Source organism: Mus pahari, chromosome 2, assembly GCF_900095145.1.
Source record: "Mus pahari chromosome 2, PAHARI_EIJ_v1.1, whole genome shotgun sequence".
Taxonomy (NCBI): Eukaryota; Metazoa; Chordata; class Mammalia; order Rodentia; family Muridae; genus Mus; species Mus pahari.
This window is the reverse complement of record NC_034591.1, coordinates 5,154,558-5,173,012: the sequence shown is the minus strand read 5'-3', so window position 1 is coordinate 5,173,012 and position 18,455 is coordinate 5,154,558. Positions and strand designations below refer to the sequence as shown.

General features: G+C 40.2%; 1 protein-coding gene across 2 annotated transcripts in view; it reads right to left on the bottom strand.

The window, feature by feature from the left end:
- Window positions 1-3,151: 3,151 nt before the first annotated feature.
- The window catches only part of LOC110316212 (phosphatidylcholine translocator ABCB4), a 60,657-nt gene continuing 45,353 nt past the window's right edge, over window positions 3,152-18,455 (bottom strand). For both annotated transcript variants that reach the window (XM_021190322.2, XM_029535479.1), the window contains 6 exons: window positions 17,478-17,618; window positions 15,002-15,158; window positions 14,233-14,430; window positions 8,079-8,285; window positions 5,353-5,499; window positions 3,152-4,844 (listed from right to left, as the gene is read on the bottom strand). In XM_021190322.2, the coding sequence (XP_021045981.1) occupies window positions 4,638-4,844; window positions 5,353-5,499; window positions 8,079-8,285; window positions 14,233-14,430; window positions 15,002-15,158; window positions 17,478-17,618 (1,057 nt within the window). In that variant the 3' untranslated portion in view covers window positions 3,152-4,637. The remainder of the gene's footprint in view (window positions 4,845-5,352; window positions 5,500-8,078; window positions 8,286-14,232; window positions 14,431-15,001; window positions 15,159-17,477; window positions 17,619-18,455) is intronic.

The following is an 18,455-nucleotide window of genomic DNA, read 5'->3' as shown; positions in this document are numbered from 1 at the left end:
TACATCTCAAAAGAAGCAGCAGTGAAGAGCCCACCCAAGTGTGGGATGGCTCAGGAAGGCTGTGTCCTTGGAATACTCTTTATGACTCGCTGTGGATCTGTGACTTAAATGAATCTAGCCGGAGATTCATTTCCCACAAAAATAGTTACTATTTACATGAACCCAAGGAGCGGCCTTGTGTTCTCTCAGGTGTTGGAAGTTTCCTGAGATTTCTAAGTTTGTTTACTTTCTGAGTCTTCCATTAGTTCCTGATTGTTAATGAGTTCCCAAACATTCATCGGAATGTTTTAATGTAATCACTGCATATACCCTATGCATGTTTGCATACAAGCAAATATATCAGAAGGATTTAAAGAAATATTCACAGTGCTCAATAAAGTCTAAGAGACCATGGGGTAAACAGTACCATGAAATTGGGAAGATGATGTGGGGTATGAATGAGGAACTCAGCAAAAAGAGTGTCGAAAAAATTAAGCATTAAACCTCAAAGGATTCAGTGAGTTAAGTAAAACAGACTGTAGAAAATGGCCAGAAATTAGATCGAGAAGAAGAAACTATGAACTTGGAAATAGGTTTTTGAAGATGCTTAAGAAGTGGGGGAGTGAAGTTCAGGGAGGAAAAGGAAGAGAGGAAAAAACAATGAATGAACAAAGAATTGATAAGATTTAAAACATTGGGCATTGTTATACAAATACCCACATATTTTTTAATATTAAAAAGTGAAAACAAAAGATAAAGGCTTAGACCCATTGAGTTAAATCATAACAGAAAATATCCCCTAATCTTAGGAAACAAACATTCATGGCATATAGGAAGCTAAATAGATACGGTGTGGAAAAAAATAAAGATCAGCCATATATGACAGCTGCAGCTTTAGTGTACTTCAGTGGCAGATCATTTGCCTAGCATGTACTATGTGACACTACTCAGGAAGGGTAGACATGATATAAAGGAGAAATAGAAACACATCACAATGAAACATAGGGAATTCATGACTGCAGGATCCACTTAGTGGAGTCCTACAACCAAAACTGAACAGTAAGTGCTGTCATAAAAGCACAATCAAACCTGAACAATAACTACCATCATGAAAGCATGTGACATATAAACCCCACTAGAAGAGTAGATGCACACAAGAGAAAACCACTTAGGGGTCTGGAGAGAGCTTCTTTTAAATAAAAACAAACAAAACCCTACTACACTGAAATAAACAATTACAGTTCAGCTTTCTGGAGGATTAAGAGGTCAAGGCCAGTGTACGCAAACAGCAAGTTCAGGGCCAGCCTGTGCTGCATGAGACACTGCATCAAAAACAAACTAAACTACATTGCTATTCCATCTAGTCCCAGTCAGTGGGCACACATCAGGAAGGCAAACTATAAACTATGACAAAGATGTATAGAGGAAGGAGTCCTTGCCTATTGTTGGTGGGGGTGTACACTGAAACAGTCACTACAGAAACCAGTATGGAGGGTTCTCATAAATCTAAAAGAAGAGCTGCAATACAATCTAGCAATACCCCTCCTGGGCATACACCCAAAAGATTCTAAGTCTACAAAAAGCATACCACAGAAATACTAGGTCCATATTTATAGTCATACTCTTCACTTGGCTGAGACATGAAATCACTGTAGGGGTTCATGAGCAAATGAATGAATAGAGAAATGATGGTGTATATACACAACGAAACTGTATCCAGGTGTAAAGAATAAAATGTTGACATCTGGTGAAGATGAATGAAAATGGGAATCATTAAGAAAAATAAAACTGAAAAAAAATATTGCTTATGTTCTCTCACATACTGTTCCTAAAATTCCTTTCCTGGGGAGACATACATCTATTTCTTCTAAGATCTTAATGACAAACATATGATTTCATCAAAGTTCACATTGAAAAAACAATTAATGTATTAGACTTACTTACAGAGCAAACAGGGGAGCGGTTCCAGGCAGGTGCATAGTTGACCTTAAAGCAGCCACACTAGAAGAATTTGCACTCGGCAGGGATGATGGCTTTCCCATGGCTGTGTAGAAGGAGCTCCTTCCCTTCATCCTCTCCCACCTATATCCCTTAGCCCCTCCCCCAAGACAGTAGTCAGAGAATATTTGCATATAACTCCCTTGGGAGGCTGGACACTCAGGTAAAGGGTCTAATGACCTTTCTCAACCTTTCTGTGCTGACTTGTTTTAAACATTAACTCAACATACGTTAGAGCCATAGACAAGGGCACCTCAACTGAGGAAATGCCCTCTATCAGACTGGCCTGTGGACAAACTTGTGCTACATTTTCTTGATTGGTAATTAGTGTGGGAGGGTCCAAGTCACTGTGGACAGTTCCACCCCTCAGCAGGTAGTCCTGCTTACTACAAGTGGGTAGGCTGAGCATGCCACACAGAGCAAGCAAATAAGCAGCATTCCCCCATGGCTTCAACTTCAGCTCCTGCCTGGAGTTCTTTTGATGATAGAGTGTGATATAGAGCTATAAGCTTGGAATAAATCCTTTCCTTCCATAGGTAAACAGTGAACAAACAGCTATGATGATCGTTAGAGAGTCCTAAAGAGAGTCAGAATCTAGGTAGGTGTGTCTGTGTGTGTAGGTTATGAAAAGAGAGGGAGAAGTTTGTAGCAATGCAGAACAAGGTCACTGATTGTATGAAATGAAAGAAGGAAGGGTCATGGTATTTATCATGGCAACAGAAAAAATATCAGTAATCCAGCATTCCAGCTATGTCTAAGAACATCAAGAAAAATTAACACTACAAATGCAGCTGAAAAGGAATGTTCATGCACTGTTGATAGGACTATATTTTACTAATAGGATTATGGAGAACCGGAGAGATTTTACTCAAAAAAGCTGAAACTCAAATCATATGATCCACCCAACCCACTTCTGAGTGTATCTCCACAGGACATGGAGTGAGCATGTCTGGTGGCTATGTTTTGCTTGCTAACTGGCACACCGGGAGGAGGAACCTCAATTGAGGGATAGCCTCCATTATAATAGTGAGTGGGCATGTCTGTGTGGCATTTGCTTGATTAATAATTGATGTGGGAGGGCCCAGCCCAATGTGGGTGAAGCTACCCCTGGGCAGGTGGGCCTGAGCCTTGTAAGAGTACAGACTGCAAAGCAGTAAGCAGATTTCCTCCACGACTTCTGTTTCAGGTCCTGTCTCCAGAATCCGGCCGTGCCTTTTCTAGGTGGACTGAGTGAGGCCTGTAAGCCAAATAAACTCCTCTCTTGCACAAGTTGTTTTGGTTGGTGTTTTACCACAGCAACAGAGATGCAAATGAAACAGTGTGCAAAATACATACCCACAGATCCGTGTTTCATTCAGCAGTATTCAGAACAGTTAAGATACACAGCCTAGATGTCCATCAATAGATACATCCATAAAGAAATGTGCTGTATTTAACAGTGGAATATTATTCAGTCGTAAGGAAGAAAGGAAGAAACCTGGGCATTTAGCTCAGTATTAGAACGTGCCCTCCCCCAGCCTGAGCAGGCTGATCAGACCTTAATTGTTTGCCACAGTTGGTCTTCTGCAGACCTGGGTGGAGTTTTCTGACCTTGGTGAAAGTCTCCTGTCTTGACCACCTGCAATTTCCTACAGCAGCAGGCTGCCTGCTGAGCTACAGAGCTTGTTTTGCAACAGAATCCAGCTGAAACAAAGCAACACAACCCAGCCGAAACAAAGGATGGGTCTTTGGGCTTTTCCCCTATATATTTGCAGAGCTGAAAATTAAACTTTTGAGTCTTGATAGAGAACCTTTATCTTGGCTTCATTCTGCTCTCGCCTGCCTCATTCCCAGCCTCCCTTTCAGGTATACCCAGTTCTCCGTGGCCGCTGGACGGCTACATTAGAATGCATTCCTACCCTAAGTTTGATCTCCAGTAGCACAAGTGGAAAAGAGACCAGGAAAATGAAGTCAACATTTACAGCAATATGGATGGAATGGACATATTAAGGAAAATGAGCCAGACAGAAAGATGGGTACTACATGTCCATGCAAAGCTAAAATGTGAACACTTGAACACAGAATAATGTCTACTAAAGACTGGGGAGGGAATGTGAGGGGATGGGAAAGGGTGGTTGGATCTGCTGCTGCACATTCCAGTATGACAATACCACATTGAACCCATTAATGTGTTGGATTGAATGTGTTGAGGAAAGAAAATAAACAGTCCATATGGTCATGACAACCAACACCTTCTATTCCACAGTAGAGGGATTCAGAATGCTAATTTAATTCTCCTCTGTACTTGGAAACTTGTTCCCATTTCATCCTGTCACATGTCTACCTATTTAGAACCACGGGAATTCGTCCTCATTTGGGATTTCTATTAATGCTTCCCATGCATTTGCCTGGTCTCTCTGAAGGATGCTGACAGCTCAGGGAGAGAGAGCCACACTGTAGTAATTCTTCTATTATGGCAAGGTAGGGTCACATTTGTCCAGGCAGATGTTGCTTCCATGTTTCCAGTTTCAGATGCTGTAGCACAAGCATCAAGGCTGAACTTTAAACTGATGTGGAATAGGATAGATCTATATTTTATAACTCCAACGAGAAACTTCTTTTACATGCCATAAAGTGAAAAACAATTTGAATTTATTTTAAAAATATACTGTAACAAGAGTTCATAAGTTCTGTGTGCCGGCCTGGATGTTGACCATTGAGAAATAGATGCCCTTCTGCGCCAGCAGTTGCTGGTGGGTGCCGTGCTCCTTGACCTTGCCGTTCTCAATCACCACGATCAAGTCTGCATTCTGGATGGTGGACAGGCGGTGCGCGATCACAATGCAGGTGCGGCCTTCCCTGGCTTTGTCCAGCGCTTCCTGGACAACCTGTTGAAAGCCCAACAAGAGCTTTGTACTGAGAACTGCAGTCACAAGTCTGATGAATTTCTAAAGCTTTACCATCTGAGTAGCATCAACTATCACAATTCTTTTTTCTAATCTCTGTGAACATGGCTTTAGGCATGTGTATTTTACATGGCTGCCCTTGTACCCCACATCAGTTTGTTTTGCTTTGTAATTATGACAGAGATGGGCTTCCATGATACCAATGACCCTCAAAACTGTTGAAACTTTCTAATTAATTGCCAATATCATCTTAAGTTCCTTTTAAAAGCCCTTTTCAGTTTTTTATTACAACTAATATATCAAAATTGTGATTTTTTTCAGCATTTTTCCTTTTGAATGTTTCTTTTATGTTTAGAAATATATGTGCAATTTTTTAGAAATACACATTCTATTACTTCAAAATAATCGCATCTAAGTCCAGTGTCTGCCTTCCTCATGGCAGCTTTCCTCATCACTCTCTGCTGGGTTAGTAAGACAGGTGGGGACAGACCTTTTCGCTCTCAGTATCCAGAGCTGACGTGGCTTCATCCAGCAGTAGGACCCGAGGCTGTCTGATGAGGGCTCGGGCGATGGCAATCCTCTGCTTCTGGCCCCCAGAGAGCTGTGTGCCTTTGTCTCCTACTCTTGTGTCATATTTCTGCAAGTTAGTCATCAATAAAGGTAATACAGTTTTAAGACAGTTGTCTTTACAAGAAAAGAATTAAAATCGATAGATGTTTCTATAAGATATTGTTTTCAGTAAAGTATTTTCAATTCCATAGAATATTTGCCCTTAAAACTGAACTAAAATACAGTGCCTGTAGATCTTAGTGGTATTCTGTCGCAAGAAATTGAGCTATTTCAGATTCCTGCCATTAACATGAATACCATTTAGTCTGATTTCCGTGGAATTACCGCTTAGACTCACAAAGGGTTTTTTTGTTTGTTTTTTGTTTTCAGTTTGAAGTGGTTATTTGATCCATGTAAAAACTAGTTTATTCTCTTTTAATAGCTTAGCAATCAATATCTACCTAAATGTTAATTATGATTATTATGTAAAAACAATACAAAAGAGAAGGAAGGAATGTGGAGACAAGATGGAAGAGGAATTTTTAAAAGAGGAGGTAAATACAGGAAAGAAAGCTTTGTATACTTTAGGAGACTGCATTTAGGAAAGCTTTCAGGCTTGGGAAGAGAACAGGATGACAGATGTATATTTAGTTGCCTTCTTTGCAAAGCTCAGGGTGCTGTGCAGCATGTGAATTCATCTCCTAAGGTTCATTGTCAAAATCAGGTCAAAAGGCGAAAGTTAAAGTCTTCCTGCGGTGGTCACTACTTGATTCAGTCACTGCCTAGCCACCAGAGGTTAACTGGGAGACATCACAGAAAATTTTAAAGTCATATATTTGTGTGACTCGCTTTTAATTCCCAACAGAATAGAATGGAGGGGGGGCAATTAAGCTCTTCTGCCTTGAGTTCTGGAAGAATTCATAAAATGAAGTACCTCTACCTTCTCCCTAATGGAAGTCATCTTGCCATAATTATATAGGGCTCAAGTAATATGAAGCACAGAATGGACCATACACTCGAAGGTAAGTTGTAAAACTATACTCCTTTAAAATAGAGAACATCTTCCAGACAGGAATGTGTAGACTTTGTGACAGATTTGACATCAGAAACAAGATTCATGAAAGGAAAATAAATTCACTAAGATTGAAAGTTCTGTTCTGTTAAGCCTCTGCTTAAAAGAAAAAAAAAACCCAAATTATAACTTGAAGAAAAAAAATACATACCATAAAATCCATATCTAAAAGTAATTAGAATAAAAGACTCAAATCTCAACAGAAAAAAAAAAACTAGAAATTTTTAAAAAATATAAAGAGACATTTTACCAAAGATGCTATATAGCTACAAATGCATAATAAATGACAGGAACTTCACTTTCCCTTTAGCAAATGCATATGAGGACCACTGTGATGTATCTTATATTCCTACCAAACTGTTGCAAATAAAAACCTCATAGCTGGGCTGGAGAGATGGCTCAGTGGTTAAGAGCACTGACTGCTCTTCCATATCATGAGTTCAAATCCCAGTTCACAACCCTCTGTAATGAGATCTGATACCCTCTTCTGGTGTGTCTGAAGACAGCTACAGTGTAGCCTAAATAAATAAATAAATAAATAAATCTTTTTAAAAATCCTCATAGCCATATTAAATGCTGGGAAGTTTTTAGAACTTGCTGGGAGAGCTGTAAGTGGTAGTTGCAAGAAGTCTTTTGGTGTACTGTTTTGTAAAACAAGCAGACAATTAGAATATGTTTCAATGATTTGCTGTTGAGTATTTATTCCAGAAATATTAGGACCTAGATTTATGTAAATATCAGTATTTAGGAATTTACAACCTCAAATTTAGATTAACTGTAGTAAGCTTCTCTCGGAGAAAGGTAACCTGTGGTTTAGCCATGCATGGAATGTCATTCAGCAAATAAGAGGATAGCTGTGCTGCGTGAGAACCTGGCCATGCAAGTTTACATCCTATGTGTATGTACTGTCTCTACAATGGCAAGTGGTACAAACCGAGAACAGATTAGAGTTGCCAGAGCTGTGGAGACTGAAGTGGGAGGAAGGGGTATATGAATGGAAGGATGGTAGCTCGAGGGAATCTTCATGTGATGGAAATGCTCTGTATCTTCAGTGTCAGTACAAGAATGTGCACCTGCACTGCAGCTGCGCAGAATGCACAGCTGTATAGCAGCTGCACAGGATACACAGGATTCTGCAGCTGCCCAGGGTGCATAGCTCTACTGCAGCTGTGCAGAAACACACACACACAAGCACGAGTAAACTGGTCTGGATGTCAGCATCCTGAATTACTGTTGTGTTATAGTTCTGAATGAGGTTAACATTAGGGGAGACTAGATAAAGAAAACATAAAATCTGTGTATTCCCCACAATGATGTGTGAATCTATTATATTCTCAAAATCAAAAGCATACATTTGTGGGGAAGTAGCATATGGATAGCACCAAACTGAAGTGCACGTGTAGTCTAGAAAACTCTTGTCTCATTCGTGTCTCATGGCCTGAAGGTGATGAAACATCCTGTCATCAAGGCCAGTGTCACCTCCCAGACACACCAGCTCCTTAGCTACAAGACTATTGCAAGAACTTTGGGAATGGCTTCAGGGATAAAAATGAGGCTGCCTTGATTTCACCTGAGAAGTTCGGAGTTTAACTCACTTGGGGCAGCGTCTCAATGAAGGGGTGGATGTTGGCCTCCTTGGCCGCCCTCACAATCTCCTCATGAGACACAGCCCGGCTGTTGTCTCCGTAAGCAATGTTCTCTGCGATGCTGCAGTCAAACAGGATGGGTTCCTGGGACACAATGCCCAGTTGAGCTCGGAGCCACTGCACATTGAGTTTCTTTGCTTCTTGACCATCTAGGAGCTTAAAAACAGAAATCCACAAACTATTAAGGTTTTTTTTTTTTTTAAGGAAACAATTCTAAATAACAAGTGATTGAGTTGAGAAAAGGACTGTTAAAGCATGTACCTGCAGCTGTGAAATGCCAAGCTTCATGTCTAATGCCAACGTGCTGAAGGAGAGCATGGTTAGCAGAGAGACTCTTATGACAAGCCTCTCTTGCTGTGGTCTAGATGGTAAACTGAAACACATTTGGCCAAGTCTTTCAACATGTCTTTTGTCTCTATCTGCCCTCCACCAGGCATCTGTGCCGTCTGGTTTTAGGAAGTTTGCATCAAAATGTGACACTCAGATCTGCTGTCTCTAGAATGACCTTGACTCTCTTTGCTCTCCTAGGCATACCAGGAAAAGAAAGCAGCAGATGGGTAATGCAGTACATCCCTAGGGTCGAGAAGATGGTCCCTGTTCCTCTATTCTGTGAAAGCCGCTGGCTTTAAACTTCCCCCCCCATATTTATGTTTAATGTATTTGCATGCATGAATATATACACATGATCATGCATGCACACATGCATATGTCTACACATGCATGTGCTAGAAGTTAATGTTGGGTATCTTCCTCAATCATTTTTCCATCTTACTTTTTTGAGCCAGAGTCCCTCCCTGAACCTGAAACTCACAAATTTAGCTAGATTGGCTGACCAGTGAGCACCAGAGATCTGCTTTTCTCTGGCTCCCTAGTGTGGGATTACAGACAGACTCCTCTATGCCAGAAAAAAATTTACTTTTTTATTAAAAATTTTTTTTGCATACAATTTATTTTGATCATGTTCTTTTCCTTCCCGGACTTCTCACAGCCTCCCAATATCCCTAGCTCTCATGCATGGTCTCTCTCTCTCTCTCTCCAAAAACAAACAAGCAAGAAAAAGATGAAAATCAGCACGCAGCAAGACAAAAACAAAAATGTATACATGAAAAACTAAAAAAAAACCCAAACAAACAAACAAACATGAAGTCTGTTTTGTGTTGGCCAAGTATGTCTGGGCATGAGGTAGGTTCTAGGAATTGAACATGGGTCCTCGAGCTTGAACAGCAAGCACTTTGCCATCTCTCTAGTCCCAGCTTCTACATGTTGGCTGTATCAGGTAGAGACAAATCTTGACTCGAGGAGGCAGACATGTGCCATAAATCTATGATTAAAGCCAAATGCGACTGGGCTAGAGTTTGAGAGTCAATGTCAGAGAACCCAGAGTTCAAAGTTAGAGGGATTAGGCAAAGCAGAGGGCACTGGGGTAAAAATAAGCAGGCCCATGCCTGTTTGGAGAGTCTCTGTGGCTGGTTTTGGCATTACTCTTCTCTCTCTCTGAGAGCTGCCAGTCTTCAGCTTCCCCCTCTTCTCCTTTCTCCCAACACAGGGTAAAAATTTAATGGAAAGCAAAGAAGAAACGAGTGAAAGTGAGGAGCTAGAGGAAGCAGAGCTTTTAGGAGAAGGGGTTCTGATGTTAATTTTGTTCCTGTTTTGTTCCTCTTACTGTGAGTGAAGGATGTGGTCTCCTTCCTGCCTCCAGAAGCTAGCTCAGTTTTGTTTTAAAAAGATTTCCCAACCCACAACTCTGGCAGCAGCTCTGTTCTACATTGGAAGCCTTGCTAGTACCCGGAACCCCAGGGAAGACATTGCTCACCACCTGAACACTCTCCACCCTCTGGCACAGCTGTCTTGTTGGGGACAAACAAATGAGACTTCTCCTAAGGACTGCCATTTTGTTCTTAGACTCCATTTTGAACATGAGGTGGAATTAAGCTCCAGTTCCCAGACTCTGGAGGGGCTGGAAACTTTCCAGATGGCTGGCCTGCTTCCTCCTTATTCTTCCTTTGTCCTACAAAACATAATGATTCTTCCTAGCCACAAAAGAACAAATGATCCTGATTGATGAAAAATTGTAACTGTATTCTGGCACAGATGCTATGGGTTTTGTGATTTTTCTACTTAAAAAGTTACTAAGATGAATATTTGGAGACTCAGTCAGCTCCCAAGTCTGTGCTGTTGTCCCTGACCTGAAAATTTCTGCTGCCTAATTCAAATAAAGATTTTGCTTTGCATGTACTCTTGTGCTCACTTGGGTTGCTTTGGATTTTAGACCTAAACAGTCTCCAACAGCATTCCCATATCCAGGCCCACAACTTCAGCAGAAGCCCTCAGCTCTATCAAAAGCCAAACCGGTACCCAGAACACCAGAGACCTGAAAACCCAGAGGCCATGCTGGTACCCCAAATCCCTGAAGCTCCCTGTTCTATCAGAGGCAATTCTCATTATCTGGAACCCCAGAGGCCATGACAGTTCCCATAACCAGAGAACCACAGATGCAATGCTGGCACCCAAAATCCCAGTGGAGACACCCTACTATACCTGAGGGCTTTCCTGTCACCAGAACCACAGGCCACTAAGGCCAGAAGACCAGAGAGGAACCAGAAACCAAGGGGAAAACATCCAACAAAGATAAACTCAGAAACTGACACCTAAACCTATAATTACCCCTAGCCCAGATGCCTATAGTCTGGTGTAAGAACACAATTAAGAGCAACCAGGGCAATATGGCACCCAGCTATCTTACTATAGCAAGTTCTGGATATTCTAACTCAGCTGAAGCACAAGAAAATGACCCTAAAACCAATTTTGTGGAGATGATAGAAAAAAATAAATACATCAAAGAAATTCAGGAAAAGCTGGGTGGTGGTGGCACATGCTTTTGATCCCAGCACTTGGGAAGCAGAGGGAGGTGGATCTAGAGTCTTAGTCCAGTCTGGTCTACAGAGTGAGTTCCAGGACAGCCAGGGCTACAATCAAACAAGTGGAGAAAATGAATAAAATCCTTAAAGAAAGCTAAGAAAAGATGAATGAAGTAACTAAAACTGTTCAAGACCTGAGAACTGAAATGGGAGCAACAAGAAAATACAAACTGAGGGAGATGGAAAATCCAGTTAAGTGAACAGAAACTACAGACATAAGAATCAACAACAGAATATACGAGACAGAAAAGAGAATCTTAAGAACAGAAGATACAATAGAAGAAATTGATACATTGGTCTAAAAACATTTCTAACACAAAACATCCAGTTTTGGAAGTCTAGGACAGTATGAAAAGACAAAACATAAGAAGAATAGGAATAGAAGAAGGGTAAAAGTTCCATCTTAGTGAGCCAGAAAATATTTTAAATAAATCATTGAAGAAAACTTTCCTGACTGTAAGAGGGACACATATATAAAGGTACAAGAAGCTTACAGAACACCAAATAAATGACCAGAAAAGAAAGTCACCCTGCTACATAATAATCAAAACACTAAATGTATAGGACAAAGGAGATTATTAAAAAAGAGGCAAGGGAAAAGGCCAAGAAACATATAAAGGCCAACTTATAAAATTACACCCAACTTCTAAAAGCCAGAAGGGCCTGGTCTGATGTCTTGCAGACCATAAGAGGCCACAGATGCCAGCACAGACTACTTTACTCAGCAAAGCTTTCAATCATTATAGATGGAGAAGACAAGATATTCCATAATAATGTCAAACCCTACAGAATGCCTGAGAGCAAAAACTCCACCCGAAGGGGGCTAACTATACCTGTGAAAACACAGAAATAAATACTCTTACAACAGCAAAGCCAAAAGAAAGGAAACACACACATACAAACCACCACCAACAATAACACCAACATCAACAATAACAAAATAACAGGAATTAACAATCAAAAAATTAGTAGCCCTCTATATAAAATATGACAAATGGGCTGAGAAAGAAGTTAGAGAAACAATACCCTTCACAATAGCCACAAATTAAAAAAAAAATATCTTGGGGTAACTCTAACAAAGCAAAATGAAAGACCTGTATGATGAGAATTTCAAGATTTTGAGGAGAGAAATTGAAGAAGACATCAGAGAATGGAAAGATCTCTTTTGTTCATGGGTGAGGAGGATTAACAGTAAAAATGGCCATCTTATCAAGAGCAATCTACAGATTCAACATCACACAATTCTTTCAGACCTTAAAAGAACAATACTCAACTTCATATGGAAAAAAAACAAAAAACAAACAAAAAACCAGGCTAGCTAAAACAATCTTGTCCAATGAAAGAACTTCCACAGTTATCACCATTCCTGATTTTAAACTGTACTATAGAGCTATAGTAAAAAAAACAAAACAAAATACATGGTACTGGCATAAAAACACACCTATGGACACCTTATTTTTTGATAAAGTAATCAGAACCATACAGTGAAAAGAAGAAAAGAAAGAAGAGAGAGAGAGAGAGAGAGAAAAAGAGAGAGAGAGAGAGAGAGAGAGAGAGAGAAAGAAAGAAAGAAAGAAAGAAAGACTCTTCAACAAATGGCTCTTGTCTAACTATATGTCAGTATGTAGAAAATGCAAACAGATTCATATCTATCACCAAAATTGAAGTCCAAGTGGATCAAAGACCTCAACATAAAACCAGACACACATAACCTGATAGAAGAGACAGTGGAAAATAACCTTGAATGCGTGGCACAAGAGAATGCCCTGAACAGTACACTAATAGCACAGCCACTAAGATCAACAATAATAAACGGAACCTCGTGAAACTGGAAAGGGTAAATAGAAAGATATTTCAAGTGGACTGGCTATGGTTGGGTACAGGAACAGGAGGAATCAGACATCAGGAAGATGGAGGGAGAGAGTTCTGGGAGAGACTACTGAGATTGGAAGATATTTCTAGGTCAAGGTAGAAATGTAGTGCAATGGAAACTCCCAGGAACCTATTAGAGTGAGCCTAGCTAAGACTCCGAGCAATGGTGGGATAATGAGCCTGAAGTAGCCATCTCCTCCAACCAAGTAAGACTTTCAGTGGAGGGACTGGGGCACCAACCCAGCCATAAAACCTTCAACCAACAATTTGTGCTGGTGTAAAGATGGTGCAGAAATTGGGTGAGTGGCCAACCAATGACTGGTCCAGCTTAAGACCTATGCCATGAGAGGAAGCCCAGTCCTGATATTGCCTGGAAGGCCAGGACCCGGAGGCTGGATAGTCCAGAAACCTAATACTGAAACAAACATGACTGCCCCCCCCCAAATTAATGAAATGATTCCTAATGCTGTTGGGTTATACTCATAGATTGGTGCCTAGTCCAAGTGTCATCAGAAAGGCTTCATCCAGCAACTGATGGAAACAGATTCAGCCAAACATTAGGTAGAGCTTGGGACTCCCGTGGAAAAGGGGAAGAAAGGAGTGTAGGAGTCTGAGGTGTCAAGAGCACCACAAGAAAACCTACAGAATCAACTAACCAAGGCTTGGAGGGGCTCACAGAGACTGAACCAACAATCAGGGAGCCTGCCTGGGCTTGACCTAGGTCCTCTGTACATATGTGTTGGTTGTGTAGCTTGGTCTTCCTTCTTGTGGGACTCCTAACAGTGTGAGCATGGGCTGTGTCTGACTCTTTGCTTCCTTTGCAGACCCCTTTCTTCCACTGGGTTGCCTTGTCCAGCCTCGATATGAGAGATGCCACTTAGTCATATTGGAACTTAATACACCATGTTTGGCTGATATCCCTGGGAGGCCTGCCCTTTTCTCAAGGGAAACTGAGGAGGAGGAGTTTGGGGGTAGATAGGAGGTGTGAGGGAGGGCCTGAGATGAGAGAAGGGAAGGGAAACTGCCTTTGGGATGCAACATATAAGAGAATAAATAAATAAATAAATAAATAATACTGGACCAGGACAAAAGGCCCACTGACCACCAGATATTAGTCCTATATTGTATTTTTAGTACAATACTTTGTGATATTCTGCCCTCATGGCCTGGTATATTTATTTCATACAGGTGCCAATTTAGAGTTTACAGGCTGTGGCTATTATACCAGATAGGGTTTTGGACCTTCCCTCAACCATTAGTTTGATCACATAAAATACATTCATGAATCAATTCATTAAGAAAGTTGTGCTCACCACTGATCCGGCCATGGGGTCGTAGAAGCGCTCAAGCAGCTGGACCACTGTGCTCTTCCCACAGCCACTGCTGCCCACCAGGGCCAGCGTCTGTCCCTTCTTCACCTCGAGGCTCAGCCCCTGAAGCACTGGCACATTGGCACGGGTGGGATAGTTGAACACGACTTCATTAAACGTGATGCTTCCTTCAAACTTATCCTAAAAGTTTTTTACAATTTTTTTTAATTAAATTGATCTCACAGTCATTGGAAATAAAAGTATTATTACAAGGAAACTCTACCCAAACCAATAATAGTGGAACATGAATTGCCTATTCGGTATTGTGCTTGTACAAGTTCACACGGTTAGCAAGTCTATTGTGATAAAAAATGAAGATGTAAGTACTGATTAGACAAAAAGTCACTACAAAGACAGGCTATCGAAACTCAAGTTTCTGACTTGTGCAAACCTAACACTGAGCCAAGGGCTCCGAGGCTTAAGAAAAGCTGCAGCAGTGTCTAAATCTAAATTGCTAACTGTATCATCGTGACTGAATTATATTGCATAGACTTCCATGTAGAAATGGCTAAGCTATTATCAAAATTATTTTGTTTCAGTATATCTTTATTTTTCTTTTCTAAAGTTGTGTTAAATTTTTTAAGTGGCAAAAAAGTTGTCGAGATACTAGCCACATAAATATCACCATGAAGCAAAGTATGTGATCATGTCATTGTGATAGAAAGAAAACCTTTAGGACAGAGCTCAGCCATCTAACCCAAAGAACACTTACAGGCCACAGCCCTTCTCTGCTGTAGCTGTCAATCAGAGGTTGTCTTTCAAACAGGCTGAACAAGTAAGCTGCAGATAGCTTGGCTTTTGCATAGTCTGGAGCAAATGAGCTGGCGTGTCCTAGAGCCACCGCGCCAAGCACAATTGCGGAAAACACCCTGGAGAGAGGTAGAGGGGCTCAAATTAGCTCCGCGGTGTTCAGAGTCGAAAGGCAAACATTTAACTAACATTTACATAGTTCTTCTTCAATTGTCATTTCCCCAGGCCACCATACATTGCTGTGAGATTCCAGTAACTACAGTAACAAGAATTTAGAGGGGAGGCAAGACCCACTGTCTCGGTCTGGTCCTCTGTTCACCTCTGGCAGTGGGGCGCTCATTCTGAGTCGGTGTACATCTCCAAAGGTTTTCATTTTCCTGAAATGGCTTACAACTGAATCTGATTTGTGATCTCAACTCATTTTAGTTGCCAGGTATACCCATTTTAACACTAAAAACCCCTGAAGCCCAAAGTACCTAAGAGGCTCAATGAGAGGCAGGGCTAGTGGTCTTCAGTTTAGGGCACCACATCCCAAGTGTGTGGTTTTGATTATCCTGTACCATATATGATAGCAACCACTGTAGTAAATAATTTTAATAGGTATACATCAACATATTATTTTATCTAACACATATGGAATATACATTCTTAGCAGTTCATGGAGTTCTTTCTAAAATAGATTAGTCTTAGATCAAAAGAACTGAAATTTTATCTTCCTAATCACAGAGGGAGATGCCAACAACTAAAGACATTGTAGAAATGTTGTATGTGCTTGGAGACTGAACAAAAACTTTTAAATGAACAGTAGGCTACTATTGAACTGAAAAATGAAGTCAGTCTCCTGAAACAGATGCATTTGGGAACACAGCCTAGTGTTGAGGTTCTCATGCAGGCTGCAGAGAACCAATACCGGGAAGAAACTATATAGCAGTGAGTGCCAACATCAAAAGAAGAAATCTTCAAACAACCTAAAGAATGCACTCCAAGGATGGAGAGATGCAAGAATAAGGGCCCAGGGCATGGCTTAGTGGGAAAAATGGTGTGTTACACAAGCCTGAAGAAGAGAATAAGACTCCCAAAGCATTCCCTGCCCTCCATACTTGTGTATGTGCTATGGCAAATACATATGTCTCTTTCTTTCTCTTTCTCTTCTTTGTCTCTCTCCTCTCCCCCTCTCTTCTTTGACTCACACACACATATACACTAAATAATAATAATAATAATAATAATAATAATAATAATAATAATAATACACAAACAAAGTTAGAAGATCAGAGCAAAATAAACAAGAAGTACAAAAGATAAATGAAACAGAGTTAGTCCTTCAATAAAATTAAAAGAAAATAAAAAACCTTAACTAGATTGGCCAGGAACAAAAACAGACCTGTATAAATAAAATCAGAGTTGAAAACTACAAGTCAATCTCATTTTTCATAGCTACAAAAATAAGTAAATAGCATTGGGACAAGCTTGACCAAAGAATGGAAAGCCATTGTGATGAAAATACTGATTTTAGAAGTTGAAGAGAATAAGAAAAGGAAAATTCTTACTTCTTCATGAGTTGGAAGTACGTTGTGCAATGTTCATATTACTCAAAGCAAACTAAAGATTTAATGCACCCAGTCCCCACCAAAATACTAATGGTATTATCTACAGAACTATAAAACATGTTTAAAATCTTAGGAAATCAGACACAGAAGAATAGAATACAATCTTGAGCAAAAGCTGAAGACATCATAATACCTGGTTTTGAGACAAACTACAGAGCCTCAGTAACTAAGACAGCATTGTATTGGCATAAAAACAGACACATAAACCAAGCGAATACAGCAGACATCTTGGAAATAAACCCATGTATCTGTATCTAATGGCTTTTTAACAAAACAAAACAAAATCCCCCTCCAACAATAGACACTAGCAAAGGGTAGCCCCATAATAAATAATGCAGGCAACACTGGGTGTCCACATATGTAAGACAGACCCTTGACCCCTGACTCTTGCCAGTTAGGGAAAATAATAGGTTTGCCAGACTTTAGGCAGACTTCCCATCTCATTGTCAGGGCCGTGGTTTGGTTATAGAAATTTAATCCCACCCTGATTTGACTCCACTATCTCCAGCAGCTTCCTAATTGCATTTAAACAGTTTTCTCTGCTTACTTCTGCCCTGAAAAGGTTCACATACACCTTCATGCTTTGCAATCAGTGTCACAAGCTTGGTGAACTTTACACCACTGGGATGATGATACTCTGCTTGGTGCAGTGACAAGATCCGATTTCTGTGCCTACAGGATAACAGCTCCAGGAAACTGAACTCCTTGATCTCATCTTTGCAAGGTTGATTTTTTTTTCCTCCCCTATGGCACACTTTTGCATAAGCCTATTAAAGCCCTATTATAGGATTAGTATAAAACAATCCTAGTAGTTTCAAAGCTACTTACAGAATGACATCTTTGAATCGCATATGTCCATTCACGATTAGGTAAGAACCAAATCGAAAACAGCCAGCATAAGAAAAGTACATGAATGCTTGTGAGATGCTAAAAGTGATGCCATAGATGTGTGCCTTCCGCACTGAATTCCTGGAAAGCAATTAATTTATTCAAATTAATATTCATAGACATTATTCAGCTTCTCTTACCCCGTGTTTAGCTGAAGGAGCACAGCTTAGCCTGGCCAACCTGAGTTAAACGCCTGCCTTAAAAGATAATAGGTTAAATAGGAAATTCAGTAGATTTCTGACTTACACAATGGAATAGTAACATAGTGAAAAGTTGTTTGGGGAATTAAATGCAGTAAACACCATGAATAGCCATCATAGTACCTAGCACATGGTGGATGTTCAAATGATAACTGGTATTGGCATTATTTAGTAATTCATATATTCACACCATATTGTGAAATGATTGTGTCAAAATACATAGGATAACATTGGAATTATTGGAACATGACATATTATTATAGGTTCTAAAACAACTATAGTCACGTGTTAAAACTCATTTTAGTTTCACAAAAGTTAGATAATTTTGGTGTCTATAAATACACACCAAAGGTTATCCAAGCTAGATCCTGCTTGGAGGATCTAGCTTTCTGTTTTACATTATTTCTAATTTAGAACTACAGCTATACTTTATTAGATTTCTAAATCCATCCACAGTAATTTATGTAATTTACTTCAAAACAGGAGTATTTGGCAAAGAAAAATCATTGTATTGTTGATTTTAGTGACATCATGGTGTATATACTTGTGTGTACTTGCATACTGTGACCATGGTGTTATGCTAACTTGGGAGGTATCACTTGCATACTGTCAAATACTGTGACTACAATGCTACACTTAACATTATAAAACCATTTTCAGTCTTTAAATTATGATCACATGCTGGGTGTGGTGGCACACGCCTTTAATCCTAGCACTC